The sequence below is a fragment of the Streptopelia decaocto genome (assembly GCF_964273445.1).
Source record: "Streptopelia decaocto genome assembly, chromosome: 2".
NCBI lineage: Eukaryota > Metazoa > Chordata > Aves > Columbiformes > Columbidae > Streptopelia > Streptopelia decaocto.
The window spans coordinates 12,256,948-12,276,444 of record NC_138655.1 but is presented as its reverse complement, the minus strand read 5'-3'; the positions used below and the strand labels follow the sequence as shown (position 1 = coordinate 12,276,444).

Below are 19,497 nucleotides of genomic sequence, written 5' to 3'. Positions count from 1 at the left end.
AACAGAGACCATGGTGCAGTATTTTTTGAGGTGTCTTGTTCAGGGAGTAGTACAGAAAATGTTGTGGCATCTTAGACATCACTGTGAGATAACACTTGGCAAATGCTGGATTTTATTTGCTTATTTTAAGTATTGGCTATTTATATTAAATGGAAAATGAAAACTGTCTTGTTTCCCATTATATTTTGTCATCAATCAGGTAATGGCAATGAGTCCATTGAACAAATTGATGAAGACATAGCTGTGACTCAGAGTCAGACGAACTTCATTTGTCCCATTACACAGGTATGCTATCGCTGCTACCGTAATTGATTGGGCAGTAGTTATTTCATAATCTCCATTGGATTGTTTATTACAATTCTGCAATACTTTTTGAAAACCAGGCAGTATAAATGACAAGCATTATCAAAGAAGAGCAACACTGCTTGGGAAAAAACCCCACATAAGCAGTAATGCAGTTTACCATGCAGGACCTGACCCCGTAATTTCAGCGCAATGCCGTGTATGAATGGCAAATGCACTTCCTGCTGTTTTACGTAAAATCCTGTAAGAAGCACTTTCATGGGCATTATCAGTTCCTTTAAGTCAAGTTTTATTGATTACAGATGGAAATGAAGAGGCCGGTTCGGAACAAAGTCTGTGGACATATTTATGAAGAAGACGCCATTTTAAAAATTATCCAGACTCGAAAGCAGCAAAGGAAAAAAGTCCGGTAAGCTAACAAGCTATTTGCTTTGCTGTGTAAGTGGAATTTTACTCCACTTGTTCTAGGAAATGTATTTGGATTGGCAAGGCTGCAGGAAGTAATACTTCAGTGTCTGCCCAAGTCACCGTCTCCTCATTAGCACTGTACACGTGAAGGAGCTTTTCTTTTTAATGAAAACAATGTGTAAGGAAATATTCAGGAAGTGTGTGGGGAAGTTACAGCTACTCATGGTACCTGCGCAACAGAAGCAAAGAGTTTTCGTGTAGCCGTGAACAACAAACTTTAGCTTCCCAACATTTAATTGCGCATTTTGTTCCCAGTGCTTCTTTAGCAAGCCCTGAAGTTAATGAGGAAACATAAAAATCTACTCTGTGCACCCTCTTTTGCAGTTATATTCAAATACAACTGATAAGTGTTAAAACACTTAAATCAGTATTAAAATGAGAAATGTTAAACCACTTTTTAGGTAGTACAGAGTTTAAGAATGATCAGATGGAGCTTTAAGAATGATCATATAGGATTGTGCAGTTCCTGCTACGATGCAATTAAATAATTCTTACTTTATATCATCAAAGCAGCCTGCCGCTTGCCACACAGGACGTATTTTTGTGAGTGAGAAGATGTAACAGTTGAATTTTTAAACCTGAAATCCTCTCCAGTAAGTTTCGAATTTAGGATGGTTTTGCTTGGGAAAAATAACAACAACAAAAATAAACAGAGAGAAAGAAGAAAAGGGGCTCAAGCACTTTTTAGACCAAATTTGGAGGACATCATTAGCTTCACATTTGTTTTTACACTATATATATGCTAGAGCCTGCACATGCTCAGGAAGGTCTGTCAGAGACCAGCAACCTGATTTCCCCAACGATAACACCACAGACACCTTAGTTCCTCCATCCCTTGCTCTTGCTTTTCTGTTACACTCTACATCAGGGGTGTCAAACTCATTTTCACCGGGGGCCATGGTGAAATTATCCACTCCTAAAATTACATTCAGCCCTTCAAAGGCAACTGCGAGGCTGATGTGGCCTCCCGGTGAAAATGAGTTTGACACCCCTGCTCTACACACTCCACCATGGGGGATACAAAGGTGGAGTGGGACTTTTTATTCCACGCTTCTTCCTGCCTGCAGGAAAGCACTGATGTGAAAACCAGCATCAATGGGGATGTCCAGCCACTGTGTCCAGACAGCTCGAAGAACAAGGCAGAAGTACCTTGCCTGTGTTATGAGGTCTAGGGAGAAAAAGTGGAGTGGGTGCACCATCCTGGGAATTACAACAAAACCAGCAACACGAATGGACAGAAACTTGGCTGGAAAAATAATCAGGAATTGGGAAATAGCTCACAAATTTGAGAGAAGAAAGTGAGTGTTCTGGAGCACAGGGACAGGTCAGGAAGCATGTGCTCAACAGCCCGAAGCCACGACAAAAGTACCTTCTGCAATACAGAACTGAATTTAGCATGTTCATATCTAAATATTTCTCTTTGTTAAATCCATCAGGAAAATGTCATGGTAGCACAGACTGTTGTGGTGAACCAAAGTTTCAGCTCTGCTGAAAAACTAATAGTGTCACGTGATTTTTATTTTACCTTATAAGAAATGAAAGACTTGGAGAAAATATAGAGTAAAAACCCCTCATGTATTCTGCACAACACCTAGCTTCAAAAGCTACATTATCCCAAAATGAAGTTATTTGTGCAGCCTGAATCCTGGCAGTTCTTGATGTTGAGCTTTTAGCTTGCAGCCTTCCCATATTTACAGTAGTTACTCCAGTATGCTAGAAAAGCACAAGCACGGCAATAACTTGTCTTTGCAGTAACTAAATTAAGAAAGACAACTTGGTTTTCTCTGCCCAGTCTCACTGACCTGCTGTAATTTTAAACTTTCTCGTGAAAACGCAGTCAGTTTTGAAAAACCATCGTCTGCTGTGGTGGGAATATTGGCCAGGTAGTGCAACAAGTTCCCCGTTTGAGCTCCCTGTTGTCAGGGTGTTGCTACTCAACTGCGCTCCCGCCAGCAATATTGAAGTGGCAGCAGGTATCTTGATAGAACAGAGCCATGAATAGGGGGGATTCTCTCTGTCCTGTCTCTGAAATCAAAGCTGTTGCTCACTCTGGGGTTACAGAAGTGGCGGTTTCCTCACTTGCCCTTTCCCGTTCGGATGCACTGGATCCCTTTGGTGCGCCTGGCAGCGCCGGCTGCGGGTCAGCTCTGCAGCCGACGTACGTGCTGCCACCGCTTTGGGGCTGATAGACGTGACATAGACTCCTTTAGGCAACTCCTACGTGTCTCGGTTTGCTCACTGTTTTCCACTGCCTGGAAGGACATGCTAATACTTTATGCTTACAGGAAATATGAGAAGTTTTCTGAGCACTTGTTATTCATTAATCTGTCACGTTATTGCTCTAGTAAGGTGATAAATGGGAAAACTGAGGCACAGAGCAATTAACTGACTTATCCATGACAAACACAGTAAGCTGTGGACAAATCTGGAGTAAAAGCTATGAGTACTGAGCATAAATAAGTTCAGTGCCTCAGAGAAAAGTTACTCCTAACAGAGGAAAAAATCAGGAGGACTGTTATTTCCGACCACAGGTACCAGCTGTGCATGCCTGGGCTACTTACAAAGGAAAATGACCTTTGATCCCTGAATATCTTTCACCCTTTATCTGGTTGTTTCAAGTAGTTGTAAGTCATTTTGTATGTGATTATGATTTAGAGGCTGTTAATTTGACCTTATTTCTCCTTTCTGTGCTTCTCAGCTCATGAAAGCTCAGGTAAATTTTTACACCAACGAGATAGTCCACTGATTCACCAGTCACCCTTTGCAAGTTTCATTCTCTTCTGTCTATTTCCCTGTAAATTAATTTCCCTATTTAGCTATCAGTGAGGATTAGACCTCTCTTCTGGTGATTAATAAGGTAAGAGGTAGCTCCCTGCAGTTTGTAGAAGGCTGCAAAGAGAGGAAGCAGCACAGAAAGATGGCCATGCCATGCTGGTGCTGTTACTGATGCAGGCAGCTTGTGTATGTGAAGCAAAGGAGTGATCTACAGGTGAGAGGCTCCATCTCCTCCTGTTCTCCTTCTTTCCTTCAGCTGTTGATTCCCACCAGTTTAGATAAATGGATTTATTTTTCCCCAGAGAGAGCTGGTGAAAAGGAAAATAGGTAATGAGGAACTGACATAGAGAATGAATCCCAGCTAAATATAAACCAGCAGATGTTATATGGAAGCCTATATCTGACAAAAATACAATTCTTCCGATTGAATGGAGTCTCTCTTTTCTTTTTAACAGATGTCCTAAAATTGGCTGTAGCCATGTCGATGTAAAAGAATCAGATCTTGTGCGAGACGAAGCACTTAAAAGAGCGATTGACAGCCAGAAAAAACAAAGCTGGTCAACACTGGAGAAGTCGGATGGAGACGATGGTGACACAAAGAAAATTTGTTGTTAGAGGTTTTGTGAGATAAGCTGCTGATTGTAAGTAGGTTGCGTAACTGATCGTTATTTAAAGTGTTTCGTTTATAGGCAAAGTTGAAGGTCTCAGCTGTGACTGAAAGCATTTTTTAAACAGCCGAATATGAGGAATTCCAGTTTAACTTGCTTTTTTAACGTTCCTGACATTCTAAAAACTTGCATTTGATAAATAAAATGTGTTTCGCAGCATTTAACCTTCTGTGTGGGTGTGCTAATTTTTTTCAGCACATTAGAGATAGAAATTCTGCCGGCATTTGACAGGGAGCGCTTTGCTCAGTATTGCAGGCAGTTCTGTCACCGTCTCTGTAACTGCTGGAAATACCCGGAGTAGGGCACGTGGAGCAAGGATTTACCCAGGTCATAAACTCTGCCTGGGAGCGCGTCCGCGCTTTAATGCAAACCTCAGGAGGCCTTAATAGAGCTTAATTTGCAGGAAGTGCTGCACATCTGTACCTTGCATGTGGACACGCAAAATTACCACTCAGCTTTGAGGATCTTGGCCTCGTTCTTATAATTATTGAACACTCTGCCCTCACTTAGGCTTTTCTTTTGAGATTCAAAAGCTTTCATTTCAGGCTTTTTGCGTTTGGAAGTCCCAGAGGGCTTTTCCTTAATAGTATAGGTTAGGAGACTAGAATTATTTACAACTGTATTCCAATAACTAATTTGTAGATAATACAAATATATTCTAATATATTCTAACCATATGCCTTGAATTGAAAAGCAGTTAATCTCATTTCCCGTGTTTCAGATATCTATGCATTTGGGCATAGATCTAAAAAAGGACTTAAACTTTGTGACACTGTATATATTACTTAAACTGATCTGAACACATCTAGCAGATAGGGCATTATGCATATGAATCAGAAATAGCTGTAGCTAAAAGGAGCTGCCTTGGTGGTCAGATGATAATTTTCTCTTGGCATATGTGAAAGAGTAAATACAGGTTTCTTTGAGCCTTTGGATCCTTAGCAGCTTTGATGGTATTTTCCTAAGTCAGTTTTCTGAATTTACAATCTGACATTTAGGGTAAAGTGTAGCTAAGGTACCTAAATACTGAGCTTTCCACTCTGAGTTGCTGTTTGCTAACAGCTTTCCTCTCATAGAACATTATTAACCCCAATTGCACTTAAGAGGGCAAACCACTTCAAACTGAAATTGCTATTTTGTAATTGAAGAATATTAATCTACAAGCTGATTTCATAGCTAAAAAAGGGAACCGAACCATTATTATTTGCACTGAGCTTTTGTGTTCAAAACACTTCATGGGAATTAGCTGGGTAATTTTCATAATGTGGTCTAACCCCAAAGGTCCGTCTTCGCAAAGCGGAGCAGGGCTCGTGAGCACTGCTGGCCATAGGAGCACAGCTGGAACAGCTGGAAGAGACTGGGGGCAGTTGAGCCGTATGTGCTTGTTTGTATTTTTCTGTGTAAAAATAGGTCCCTTTTAAGACATCTCAGGTCTCAAACCGATAGTTTTTAATATGGGTCACCAATTTTCAGTTAAATACCACCAGGGAGGATGTTAAATATAGCATTTATGATAAAAAAAAAGGAGGGGGGGGAGAATGTCCTAAACTGTTCATAGCTTTTTGTTTCATCTTTAAGCTTGTGGTTAAATTTACTCCAGTGCAATTTGTAAGCAGAACACTCAGAAATGGTAACTTGTACTGGTTAAACAATCTGCAGTTTCTGACAAAGGTGCATTAATGTCCTCAGGGATCTAATTCAGTTCTCAGCGGTAATCCCCCTCCCAAGTTCTCAGATGCAAAGATGTACATATGTTTTACATGGCCGCAGTGTCACACATTTAGTTTGTGTAGGTGTCTGGATGATTGAGTGCACCTTCCAATAACACGTAACATTATAAATGCTAAATTATACCCAGATTAATTCATACCAACAAACTGGTGGCAGCAGGTTTGCTTTGCTACGTGTGGTGTTTGTGCCACTATTACCCTTAGATAGCGACAGTTCCTGATACGGTCGTTACCCTCCTGTTGCAGTGAGTAATGCTACGAGGGAGATTGCTGTCTTGGTTACACCTTGTTGTATGTTAAAGAGAGAGGCTTGACCCATAGCAGTGCCAAATAGTGAAGCACTCATTGCTACTCTAAGTGGAAAGGTATTTCTGAATGTTCACATTCCTGCCTCAAAATGCATGATCCTCCATCCCTCCTTTGCTAGGCTGAGCCTGGCAGCGTCAGTGAGTCAGAGACTGAACAGCACGTGCAGCCTAAATGCTGAAATCCTTCTCAGTCTCCAGCTGAGAGAAATGGACTGCCTGCTTAGCATTAATAACAATTGCATGTGAGCTGAAGAGGCATGTGTGTTTAAATAGAGGTAGGTTTCTTTCTTTTAGCATCAGAAATACTTTCATTCAAGTATGGCCACAGTCATATTACCCAGAAAAAGACAATTACTTCATGCAATTATGTCAGGATTGCTGATGAGAGTACTTAAGTGAGTGCCAATAAATTCAATGATGCATCACATAGATTTGACTTCTAGAGAAAAATATCTGTATTTACTGAAATCAAAGCAGTGCTCCCCAAAATGTTTGGCTTTTCTGAATTTATATCACAACACCCAAGGAATCCTAGTCTGACGAGTGATTTTTTTTCCTCTAAACCTGGAATCTGAACCATCCTGTTGATTTTTCATGGCTGGTTGTCTCTTATTGGTGGTTCTTACAAGTAATTTTCCTTGTGACCTCTCTGTTCCCATGTGTCCCATGTCTCCCATAAACTCCACTCTGGGTAGAGAGAAGCTTGAAAGGGTTAAAGAATAAAAATAAGTGATGAATAAGCTGATCTGTATGATTCACAGAAGTGGAAACTCAACAGCAGTTAAACCTTCAAACCTTAATCTGTTTTGGCTATAAGATATCATATGTAAACAGGCATATGTTAACAGTTCACAGGGTAGTTTGTGTCTCATTGTTTGACGTCAGAAATTTTGCAACAATATCCAAAGAAAGAAACTCAGAGGTGAGCTGGTTTTTTTTCCTTTTTTTCCATAAGGGGTGCTTTGCAAATGCAGCAAACCTCAGCGTAGCTGATAAGGGTCTGTCGCTGAAACCTGGTGAGAATCTGTCTCTGCCAGAGAACAGAAGGTCCACATAATATTTTGAGTGATAAAAGAAGGGCCTAATCAAACATAAAAATAAAGGCAAGAGAGATCTATATGCAACAGCTTTCGTGATAGCCCGAGACACGAGCCATTAGCACAGCTCTTGCACTTGAGCAGATTCTCCCCGTGAAGCAGAATTCACCATTTTACAACTAGAGACTCTGAAGTTTTCAAATCAGTGGAGCCATGACGTATGTAGATAAAAACTAATCAGGCAGGCATCTCATGGAAGATTTAGCACACTTGTGATAAAAGGAGTGCACATTCCTCTGAATCAAGGACATATTCATCATTACTGCTCCGGAGCTGTGATCTTATTCATTCTAGAAGAATCAGAAAGAGTTGGCTAAGTCAGCGCTCCCTTGAGAAACACCCGGAGCAAAAGCAGGGGCTGCAGGAAGTGATACCGATGACTCAACAGCCGAGGCCAACACGCTGCCTTATTTTAGACAATGTCCTCTTGGACACACTCATGTTTCCTCATGAGTGGCTGATGACAAAGGTCTTACCTACCTGCAGTCACAAGTACCTCATGACATTTTTCTCAAGAAAAGCTCTAGTATTGTGGCCAAAACTAGCTTAGAATTCACTGTGCAGCTTGATTAACTTCCGTGGCTGTTTCAAGTGAATGTTGATCTCCGCCTTCTCTAAAAATCTACATGTATGGATCCTGAGGTACCATGTGGCCCATTAACTGAACATTTCCATAATGGATACTGCTCTGTTATGCAGTGAAGAAGTTGCACCTGGGAAAGGTGCTTCCCGGACTGGAAAATGTTAGAATATCCCAAGGACAGGTCTTCCTTTCTCTTGCTACAGCCAAAGCCTTAAGCTGATGGCTCCTCACTACAAGTACAGACTAGTACTGCCTGCAAATTCCAAGTCTTCCGTAAATAAGGATTTATTTTCTGATCATAAATTACTTACTGTTAATACCTATTATTTCAAACACATGATGTGGTCACAGCAACGCTCAGAGGAGAACCCTGTATGGATTCTAGGCTGCCAGCCAGTAACTATAAGAAGTAAAAACATCCGATGGATTGTTAATCAAGTAAAATTCTGGGATGTGTGTACATCATACAGTAGACAGCCATGCATGTGCTTATTCTCTTGCATGAGTAATGTCAGTGACTTAACAGCACTGCAGGAAGGTACAGAAAACACCGTGTGTTTCACCATTTCAAATGCCACAGAAAATGCTGTGCTGGGCTGAGAAGAGAGCCTGCCTCGCTTGTACTGCTGTTAGGCCAGAAGACAGAGCTTGAAAGCAGGCACATGAATTGAATTGCATGGGAAGCTCACCAAAGGAAGTGTTTGCTTGTAAACTCAGTATGAATAGGATCTTCTCTGACCGCAGGGGAAATGGAGAGACACTCATTCACTGTCCGCTTGTGCAATCCACTTCTGAAGTAAAGACAGGATTTGAGGTTTAAAACCTGAACCTCCACACGTCTTTCAAGCAGCAGAAGGAGCCTTCATGCTCTTTAGTCCACAGAGGAACAAAGTCAGGAGCTGCTGCTCATGAGACTCCTTGGAGCTGATAACAACTGGCTTATCAAAAGGGAATTATTTAGATTTCCTAGCAAGAGCAACCCTCAGAGCAGCTTCTGTGCGGGCTTGAGGGGAGACATCTGAACACCATTACATTGCACTTCTTTTGATGTCACTACGTGCTTGTCATGTGTTTTATATCTTAACAGTGAATCTGCCGTTGGGTTCCACAGTGTCTAAGGATGGTTGTGGGTTTATCACTGATGCCTTTCTTGCTATAAAAAAACATTACTTTTAAGTTCTTTATCACCTGGCCACACAACTACTCTTAGAGCCCCGTCTGTGCAGGGTGATTCTCTACACTAGTAGATTATGGACGACCTGCTGGTTTTAAATTGCTGCCTTTCAATCTAGCAGTAGTTTAAGTTTCATTACATGGGTTGAGATAACTTGTAAAATAAATATAGATATTTTTCATCATTTGCCTGATAGTTTAATATTAGCTGAAGTATTTCTATGACACATCTCTCTCATCCGATAACTGAACTAATGACTTTCTAATTTCTTCTCGTAGCAAGCAGCCAGTTTATTTATAAGTGGCCTAATCTAATAGAGATTTACGCTGCGTATCCCATGAGACATATTATCGAAGTTACCAGACCTGTCCCAAGCACTGGGGAAGTGGGGAGATGGTTACACAATTCTCATTGCCTCTGGCTGTTCTAGTTACAAAGATAAAGGGTCAGAGAACTGGAGCAGCAGAGATAGTTTTGTGAGCATCTAAGGAAAAGCAGCTGATCAGGTGAGCATAAGCAGTGGCTGAGGGCGAGACAGGCTTGAATGACACCTAACAACCCCCACTAAATAAAATAACATGCCAGGAAAAGAGAGCGTTGATGCCTGACCATCAGAAATTCTGGGTGCTTCATCTGGCAGATGCTATAGCACTGCTTATATGTTTTAAAAAAGAGAAAAAACACATGAAGAGCACCATCCTGATTGCCACAGTGCTGGCAAATCTGTGCTGGGCAAGACCCTTCCCTTTGCTGGCAGGTGCCAGGTCTGTGATGCACATCCCACAGGATCCCATCTCCCCTCGTGCAGCAGCCGGGACTCCAGGAAGAGAGACAGTGAGCAGTCCTGCTGGCTTTGCCCATCCTTTGCCAAGGCAGGATCTACTTTTTGCAATGGTTTTATTATATCCCTTGACTGGGAGCTCCTCAGACTTCCTTAGCGCTTGGAAGGTGCCTGCTCCACAGAGATCTGTGTTCCCAAAGGCCACCCCTGCCCCTCCTCACTGGTACTGGGCTCCCGTCAGAGCATCCAAGGTGGGTGTTTGGTTCCTTGTTGCTCGCTGCCTCACAGTCGTTCATTTTTCCAGCACTTGGGTAGTAAGACTTATCCACAGAGCCAGTGTTGTATCCCAGAGTTAGGTCTATTAATGTAATTCTGCGCTGTTCTGTGCTCCACAGTGATTTACAGTGCCATCCATCGGAGACGTGCAACGCTGCCTTGGTTCATTTGGAAGGGCTGTAAAGCCATTCAGACTCCAATTCACTATGGGCAGAGCTGAGAATTGCCATGCTAGTATTCATCTCATGTATGCTAAGCAGGTAGCACCCAAACCTTTTTTTAGGGGAGGAGTGGGAGATGGAATGATGAAGTCTTGTGCAGGGCACAGAAATAAGACCCCAAATGGCTTTTGATTTCAGTAGGAGACTCATGCAGGAGATGTGCCAGGGTGCTTAAAAGCCTGTGGCGTGACCTACAATGGCAAGTGTGGTAGCCCAAAATTCTGCAAAAGTCTAATGCTGAAGTGCTGCAACAGTTCTTCTGTTCTTCACAAACCTCTCCCTGCAGTTCCTCTTGTTTTCTGCTTTGGTTCATAACCAAACCAGGCTTGCATGCCAGTGCTGGTGGAGATGGGAAAGGAGGACGAGTTTCAAACCTCTGCAAAGCACCATGCCGTGCAGGTCATTTTTTTTTTGTTGCTGTTTTTGCATTTTGGGGATGACCCAAAATTAGAAAAAAAAAAAAAAAAACAAACCAGAAAACGCGAAGTGAGAATCACTTCTCTGCCTCTTGGAATGAATTTGGTGGAGATGGAGCAGAGCCTGGACATGGACCTTTTCTTATGACCTATACCCAAAACAGAAGGTAGTGAGCATTATTACTATTATTGCTACTTTATTCATGACATTAATGCGTTGACTACCTGAAAGCATGCCAGACATTTTAAGGAAGCAATGAGGGTTTCCTGCTGTGAAGAACATCCCATTTTGCAAAGACCTGACACCTGGGAGATTTAAGCCTGGGTTCATCTCAGCAACATGTAGACAACTGAATTTTTGTCTATGCAGTCAGCTGGGAGAGGGCGCCCACCTGCACTTTGGGGATGAATTGCCCGGGGATTATCTTTTTCCTGCCCTTTGGGGACTGCACACCTGGTTTCTATGCTCTGCTTAGCAGAGACACCCCTGCAGAGCATGAAATCTGGGGAACTCCTGTGAGAACAGGCTGCCCAGACACCAGGAGCCTGTGGCAGGACTGTGGGGCGCAATGCTGTGTGCACCTCTGTGCTCTGCTCCCCTCTCACTCCCCAGATGCTTTTGAGGGAACAGGATGACGAGAGAGGCCTTTTGCCTTTCTTAAGTGTGTGCCATCCCCTATTCGGCTGCCAGTAGCCTCAACCAAGCACCTCTGCTGGTCCTGGTGGCATGGGGACAACATGAGGTGACCGGCCATGGACTATTAGGAGGTGTTAAATGAGTGGGAGAGTGGGAAGGTGAAGGACATGGCTTCCAACAGGGTGTGCAAAAGGATCCTCAGCAGGTCCCTTCTCCTCAGTGGGGACAGTGAGCTGGCACAGGAGCTGAGGGGGGATCTGCAGGGGCTGAGGTCCCGAGGGCTAAACTTACCCCAGGTGCACTCTCAGCCTGAGAGAGCTACAGGGGATGCCGTGATACACCATTAACACCCAGGAGCGTGTTTCTGTAGGTCCTTTACTAATTCGATGATGTGCCTACACCCTTTGCCCATCCTCAAAAGCACAGGCACCCCCGGCACTATCTCAGGGGTAGGGAGCAGCCCACGCGTGCAGGATCCTACCAGCTCCATTCACCTGGCAGCGACATCCCGACCATAAAACTTCCAGGAAAGGAAAAGTAAAACAAAGGTCTGATGGATACTTCTGCGTGTTTTACGCATGAGAGGAATGAAATAAAGTTATGTGCTTTCAGAGTTGTGGTGAATCGCTCGGAAACAATCTGTAGGCAGTAACAGAATTGTATTTCTGGGAAAAAAAAAATTAAAAAAATTAAAAAGGGAAAATGCAGGCCCTGGGATATCCCTTTATGGCATATGTATTTCATGTTTAAATGCATTAATGGGACTGCTATGCTATGAGTCATCCCGCACAAGAGTTTCATGTGTTTCTTAAAATACACTAGAAGTAGCTGAAGGCATGCACGGGTTTGCCGTGCAGTTATCTATCAGGAATCTGAGCAAATACCTGCACGTGTGGCATCACGGGCTCCGGAGCTGGGGGCCCTGTCCGCTCCCTCTGCGCTACTTACACAGACCAGGGGCGGGGAAACCAAAACGGGACAGGAACCGATCCTACAGAATAACAAAACGCAGGCTCCCTGTGCTATTAGTGAAGCCTCAGCACTGAATTACTGAAAATTTGCATATATGTAAACAGAAAAGCTGGAGATTTTCCTTCTGAAGAACTCTGGTCAAAACTACAGCTGTCTGCATTTTTTTTCCAGGGATGATTTGTTGTCTGCTTTTCTCTCATTTTTCTTCTGTTTACTCACAATCCTGGCTGCAAATCTGTTTACTATTCTTTTAAACCCACACTTGTGAGCCCAATGGTGGCTGTTGAGCTGGATTCTCTGCTCCTCGCAGGTCACTGCGCTGCTCCTCGCTCTCCATGCTGTTCCTTTTTCAGAGAGCAGGTACTTTTAACATGGGAAACACCCAACGCAAAGGTTTTCTGCTGGTGCACGTTAAGTCCACGCTCATGAACGAACAGTGGTAAACACACAACAGCTTCGTGACGCAAACCCTGGGATAAACACTCATTATTTAGTGATTAGTGACAAGAATTAGAGCTGGGGAGAAGTGTGGCAAATGTATAAAGCAGAAGCTTCTGGGAATCGAGCTGGACTTGCTTTCTCTTTGCAATTAGCCTGGCTTAACTTTTAGTTTTTTACTCATCACAGAGGCGATGCTGTCTGGAAAGCACTACGGCGGCATTTGAAATTTCTGGCACCGTTTCGCAGCAGCACACGCTGGTCATTGATAAACCCGCTGCTGCCATTTCCAGGGCTGCCCTTGCAGAAGAGACGCTCATCCTTCGGTGCCGGTGACTTTCTTGTCTATTAGATTTGCCAGAAAACGCTCCCTGCCCGTCTCTTCGTGCTTACAAGCGGGCGGTGGAGCCTTGAAGGTTCTGCGAGCGCGCTGGGCGTGCAAAGGGCGAACCCCTAAAGCAAGGGGTGACCCCCCCAGCGCTGCTATCCCCAAGAGTGTGAGTCGGACATGGGATGCCCTTGCTGGAGAACCACGGGGGGGGGGGGGGGTCCCGCCGCGCCCCGCCGGTCCCAGCGGGTCACAAAGCCCGGCGGGGCGCTGGGGACCGGTCTGCGCGACCCGCTGGGACCCGGGGCGCGGAGAGCAGCGGGCGGAGCGGCGCAGGAGTGTCCGATCCTCCCTCCTCCCATTTCCCCGTGCGTCAGACCCGGGAGGAGGAGCCTCACATTCATTTTTTTTGCCTTTTTTTTTTTTTTTTTTTTTTTTTTTTTAAAAGCCTCCAACTACTTTAGCGCGGAGTCGGCAGCAGATGGTGGACACGGCCAGAGGTGAGGGAGCGAAGGGATGCGCCAAGCGCGCACCGCCCGCCTCTGAGCTCCGCGCCCGCTCCCGCTCCCCTCCATGAGCCGCCCCGCGTCCCTCCTGCCGGCCGCCCGCTGCCGCAGCGCCCCGGCCAAGCGGCTCCAGCCTCTCCACGACGGCCCCGCCGAAGAAGCACCGGCCGCCAAGTGCCCTCGCCTCGCCGATTGCGGACCCCCGGATTGCCTGAGCGCCCCCGGATCGCCTTGTCCCCCCGTGTCTCCCGCCGGCGGGGGAGCGGCGGGTCCCAGCCTGATCGCCTCGTACCTGCTGCTGCCGCTGGCCGAGCGGGAGCAGGTGTCCCGGGCGCTGAGCGTCAGCTCCGGGCGGGAGCTGCGCTGCAAGGTGAGCAACGAGCCCCGCGGATGGGCTGGGGTGGGGGGATCCTCCCGGGGGGAGAACCTGGCGACACATCCGGCTGCTGCTCCCCGGTTAGAAACGCCCGTCTGCTGCCGGTGGGGATTTACATGGGCTGGAAGTAAGCTGTGACTCCGGGTTACCTCGGAGTATCTTCCCCAAAAGGCTTTGGGATGGTGGTTTGTTTTATTTCCCCCCACTTCTTTCAATATAAAAATGAACAGGAAGGGTCTCGGTAACCGCTTTGAACGGCGTTCCTGCCGAGCCCTGGCTCCCCTCCAGCTCCCTCGTCATTGTTTGGGGAGAGTTGCTACGCGAGCCGCTGCTTTCAACGCCCTTGAGAATGAATTTTGGCTTAATTTCCTCTTTACAGGTGTTCCCCCTCAAACACTACCAGGACAAGATCCGGCCTTACATTCAGCTGCCGTCACACAGAAACATCACTGGGGTGGTTGAAGTCATCCTCGGGGACACCAAGGCCTATGTGTTCTTTGAAAAGGACTTTGGGGACATGCACTCCTACGTGAGGAGCTGCAAGAGGCTGCGGGAAGAGGAGGCTGCCGGGCTGTTCAAGCAGATTGTCTCTGCTGTAGCTCACTGCCACCAGTCGGCCATCGTACTTGGTGACCTCAAGCTCAGGAAATTTGTCTTCTCTAATGAAGAAAGGTAAGTGGCTGTCACCAGCCAGCCCTGGGGTGAGTGGGGAGGGTAGGAATGCCACAGCCAGAGATGCAAAAAGTGTCCCAGGGAGTGGAAACGCCTGTGTCAGCCAGGCATCACCTGCGAGTGATCTGAGTAGGTCCCCATCACATGTGTGTAGTAGGTCATGGATCTAACCGGTATGGACTCACTCTTAGCTTGATCTCGACTGACGAAAGGGAGGAAGCTCTCCGGGACCTTCCTCTCATTCAGCAGAGGTTCAGTGCAACCCTCTGGTAGACAAAGGGATGATAGTTTGGATGCTCATTAGCACCAGAAGATGTCATGTGGGCCACTGATTCAGTGTAAAATGGATAAAAGGCAGGGAGAGGAGGGGGGGCCGAGGCGCTGGCCCAGGGAGGGGGAACGGCCGGTCGGAGGGAGCAGGAGGTGTGAGGAGCTGGAGCTCTGGTCCCTCCTTGTCCCCGGGAGAGCTGCCCGTGGCAGAGCCGTGGCTGGGAGAGGGGTGCCCGGAGGGGTCTCCTCGCTGAAATCCCCTGCTGATCAGGGTTACACTGCTGAAGAAAGATTGTCTGTGTCCTTCAAGGCTTTGATCCCTCCTCCACTACCGGCGGTGGTGGTGCTTTCTGTGCCCCCTGTGCCCGCGGATGTGGGCACACACAGGAGGGAAGGTGGGACATGGTTAAATAACGCTTTGGGAATCCTGCACCGAGGAAAAGCACTTTGGTAAAATTTAGCCTAAAGCCTAGGTTTATAGAAATGACATCCAGACTCTAGTTGTTAGATTACAGAAATAATTCAGTATTTCCCTGGAGTTTTAGCTGCTCTAGTAGTGCTTCACCGCACGTGGCAGAGCCAGAAATACATTTTAGATCCGCAGAACTGACCGACTAGCTGCTTATCCCGTGGAAAGCTAAAAAAATAAGTGAAAGCTGTAGTAGAGTTGTGCTTAATCTGATGAAACTGGATGTGATATTACTGAGGCAGAACAAAATGCCTTTTTTCTTCCTTTTTTTTTTTTTTAACTGGGCTAACCCTTCTTTGGGATATCATTTGCAAACGTGATAAGAAAATTAACCAGCACTGCCCCTCTTAAACAGAAACAACCATATGTTGACATCCAAAGAAAGTAATTCCTTTGAAGGAAACTATTGCAGCTTTTCCCGCCCATTAGAAGATGAAACATTTGTTGAAATGTTACATTGCACACAGTCTCACTCATTAGGAAATAACGCGTTGCACAGACGAGTGTCATGTGCATCGCATTTGGCAAGAAGAGGGTTAAGCAATGGCAGGCGGACTCGGGCTCCCCTGACACAGGTGCAGTTTCAGGGCTCCCGCAGCCAATCCCGGGCCCACGGTTCGTGTTGAGTCATATTTTCCGTTTGCAGAACCAATGGGTACTTGGCGAGGTCACGCCGGGGACAGGCTGCAGCCAACGCATCGCACCCAGCGCAGCCCTTCCCGGGCCAGCCCTGGCTGCCTCGCTGGCGCAAAGCTCCCCTTGCCCCCCAAAACGGGAGGTCAGGATGGACCCGTCTGCACCTGGGAGGTGGCGGGTGCAGCGATACCCTCCAGAAAGGCAAAAAGAATAATAATTTTAAAATAAAATTTAAAAATCAAATACAAAATTCAGGAGAGCTGGTGGTTCCTGCAAGCGTGGAAGGGAGCTGGACTTTGCAGTTTGCAAAATCGAGCAGCTGGACACTGTTTGCTCAAAGCCTGAATGGCAAATAGCAGCGTGTACGATGTGTTGTAGGCGATTAACCTCCTGCAGTTGCAGTGCAACCTGCCTAGACAGAAGGTGACTTGCTGGTGTTCCTAAAGAGCCCTCTGTACTGTTAAAATCCCCAGTAAATAAAATAAGCAGGTGTTGCTGAGCGCCCACCCAATGCACAAAGCTGCACTTCCATTATACAGACAGGTCTGGGAGTCCAGGCAAATTACAAAGTGTTTCCTTTATGCCGGTGCGAGAAGGGGAACGGGGTTTGCCGTGGCGGGGGCTCGCTGTGCTCGCTGGTGCCTGGGTGTTGCTATTTCTAACCCGTGGCTCCTCTCCTGCCCTCCCCAGGACTCAGCTGCGGCTGGAGAGCCTGGAAGACACGCACATCATCAAAGGTGAAGACGATGCGCTCTCAGACAAGCACGGATGCCCAGCGTACGTCAGCCCTGAGATCCTAAACACAACGGGGACTTACTCTGGAAAATCGGCTGACGTGTGGAGTTTGGGAGTGATGCTCTATACCCTGCTGGTGGGACGCTATCCCTTCCATGACTCGGACCCTAGCACTCTGTTTTCCAAAATCCGGCGCGGACAGTTCTGTATTCCTGACCACGTCTCCCCCAAAGCCCGATGCCTCATCCGCAGCCTCCTGCGGCGGGAGCCCTCTGAAAGACTCACTGCTCCGGAGATCTTGCTCCACCCTTGGTTCGAGGCGGTTTTGGAGCCTGGATATACAGACCAGGAGACGGGAGCTTCAGATCAAATTGTTCCAGAATACCACGGAGACAGTGACGATATTAGTTCCTTCTTCTGCTGACCCCGAAATCTCAAAAACCTCGGTGGTTCTCAACTCTGACATCTTCGTAGGGTTTCATTTTTCCACGTTTGTGAACTGAACAGCATCTTAAAGTGCCAGTATGGTCAGAAAAGTGACCTTCTTTAAAATGAACACCAACCCGTAGCTCTTCGCTCCCTGAGTGCACTCAGAGTTTCATCCTCTTGCTCTGCTGGTAGGTCCGTCCTGCTGGCCCCAAGGACCCGTGCAGCTTTGTGAGAGCTTTTCTCCTGCCTCCCGCATCCTCCACCACTGGAACTGGCCACATCTTGGCCACCGAGTCCTACGGCTGACAAGGTGTGAGACAGAACGGCAGCCCCGTCTGCTTCCCCGCGGTGGCTATGGGGGTGCAGAGCCCTGGCTGGGACGCGTATGGGGTGGGGGTGTGAGACGCGCCTCTGACTGAGCAAATCTGACAGAAATGGGGAAAAAGGGGAATGGACTCGGCGTGCCGCACCGGCCGGCTTGCAAAGTAGCTTTCTGACTGTAAGCGCACTTTAATGAGGGAAGGAGGTCTTCACCCGCCATGGCCAGCTGCTCGCTCGCTGCTGCTCCTCCAGCTCATCTCGCTTCCAGAGGCACGAAGCTCCTCAATCCACCCGTAAGACAAATCACTGCTGTGGCTCTTTTCGAAGCAGAAATGGGTGGATCTCCCAGCCGGATCCCCTTCGATTCCATTTGCTGCCCAGGAAAGTATTTCAAATAGACTTAAGCCTCGCGTTACCATGGTGTAGCCTATATAACTTTATGCCCTCAGTTTGCTCGTCAAGTAGCAGGTCTCGTTAGCTCCGAGTGCCAAAACGTATCCGTTTACCAAACCGTAACACTATCGGCTGGCGCGCCTTCCCTTGGAAAACGATAAGGGGTATCTTGTACAGTACATGTAAACACGGTTGTGTTTTCCTACAGGCTCAACTCTTAGAAGCATCACATCCCCTCCTTTTCTCCCTTCCACCCCCCAAAAAGTTAGTCTTAAGAGTAAAATCTCCATACACCCTTAGCTGATTTCCAGGTATGTTGTTTGCCTCCAGCTACATTTTTTTTCCTTTTTTTTTTTTTTCTGCATGATTGTTCATAGTCTTTCCAATGTGCTTGGATAATGAATATATCTAAATCATTAGCTTCCTGGGTTGGGGGTAAGTAAAGCTTAGTCCTGCCTAAAATTTCTGCTCTGTTTCACATTTGTACCCCGTGGCTTATGCAAAGAGATGTCCATTCGCCTTAGGCGAGAGCGCGGCTTCTGAAATGGCTGAGAGGTGGGTAACGTAGGTCCCTGAGAGGGCACAGTTTGAGTGAAGTCATTTAAGGGTTAACCCCAGCAAGCTGCAGTCCCACCACACGTGTGAGAATACCATGTATACCTCATGGACTGTGTACTTTGTACATACCTTACTGTTTGGGGTTTTGTTTTCTTGTTTTGTTGTACTTTGTTTGTCCTAATAAGAGGTGTCAAAGAGCAATTTAATGTGAATTATTGTTGGCAATACTAACTTGACAGAATCATGAGCATTGAGAGCAGGGCGCTACAGCTCTCCGTTGCACTAAACCTCTCATGATTGCTTGACATTTGTATCTGTGATACAGTTTAACCCTTCTATGAGATACAGTACCTTTGTATATATTGGTGGAAAACTCTGCCAGAAAAGCTAAAAACACTATGGTCCGACTTGTAAATATGTATATGTCTGTGGAAACCTGGATGATAAAAGTCTGACTTGTAGAAAGTTTTAATAAACTTGGTTTCATAATGTTTGTCCCCATTTTGTTGTGGTATCTCAAAGGGAACACAGCTCGGGTATGTTCGGTTTTATGGGAAAATATAGCTTGGCCTCAAAGGGGATGAACTGATGTATGGTCCCTATATATATATTTGGGGTCTGAACACTGATGCCTCCAGCTCTGCCCAGTCCCCATGGAGATGAGTGGGGACCAGGGATGTCTCCTGCCTCCCGGGGGAGTGGAAAAGGTTTCATGAAATGAGCCGTCATCTGATCAGCAAGGGGGAGAGGGGTCACAGCTCTGCCTCTGCACTTCAGACACCCTCTTGCCTTTCAGGACATGCGTTCGTTTCCATCTGTGCCCCGAGAGCAGAAAATGCTGCGGCACCACAAGGCTGCCACCCTGCACCCATGTGCGCGGTGACCTGACCCTCCAGCCGGTGGAAAATCAGATCTCAGGTGTCTAAAAGTGAGCAGCCAGGAGCAGAAGCAGCATCT

General features: G+C 46.4%; 2 protein-coding genes across 3 annotated transcripts in view; both read left to right on the top strand.

Moving 5' to 3' along the window:
- NSMCE2 (NSE2 (MMS21) homolog, SMC5-SMC6 complex SUMO ligase) overlaps nucleotides 1–4,378 on the top strand; it is a 130,591-nt gene extending 126,213 nt beyond the window's left edge. For both annotated transcript variants that reach the window (XM_082046490.1, XM_082046489.1), the window contains 3 exons: nucleotides 200–285; nucleotides 606–712; nucleotides 4,002–4,378. In XM_082046490.1, the coding sequence (XP_081902616.1) occupies nucleotides 200–285; nucleotides 606–712; nucleotides 4,002–4,161 (353 nt within the window). In that variant the 3' untranslated portion in view covers nucleotides 4,162–4,378. The remainder of the gene's footprint in view (nucleotides 1–199; nucleotides 286–605; nucleotides 713–4,001) is intronic.
- An 8,899-nt stretch (nucleotides 4,379–13,277) lies between these two features.
- TRIB1 (tribbles pseudokinase 1) lies at nucleotides 13,278–19,029 on the top strand. Its single transcript, XM_082046853.1, has 3 exons — nucleotides 13,278–14,051; nucleotides 14,437–14,729; nucleotides 16,795–19,029. The coding sequence occupies exons 1-3, from the start codon at nucleotides 13,749–13,751 to the stop codon at nucleotides 17,261–17,263; spliced, it is 1,065 nt and encodes a 354-aa protein (XP_081902979.1). The 5' UTR covers nucleotides 13,278–13,748; the 3' UTR covers nucleotides 17,264–19,029.
- The last annotated feature ends 468 nt before the right edge of the window (nucleotides 19,030–19,497 follow it).

What these genes read in the sequence shown, in the direction of transcription:
- TRIB1 (XM_082046853.1), top strand. Translation starts at nt 13,749, where the DNA reads ATGAGCCGCCCCGCGTCCCTCCTGCCGGCCGCCCGCTGCCGCAGCGCC. An exon ending in GGCGGGAGCTGCGCTGCAAG is followed by an intron (nt 14,052 to 14,436) that starts GTGAGCAACGAG and finishes TCCTCTTTACAG; the next exon opens with GTGTTCCCCCTCAAACACTA. An exon ending in GTCTTCTCTAATGAAGAAAG is followed by an intron (nt 14,730 to 16,794) that starts GTAAGTGGCTGT and finishes TGCCCTCCCCAG; the next exon opens with GACTCAGCTGCGGCTGGAGA.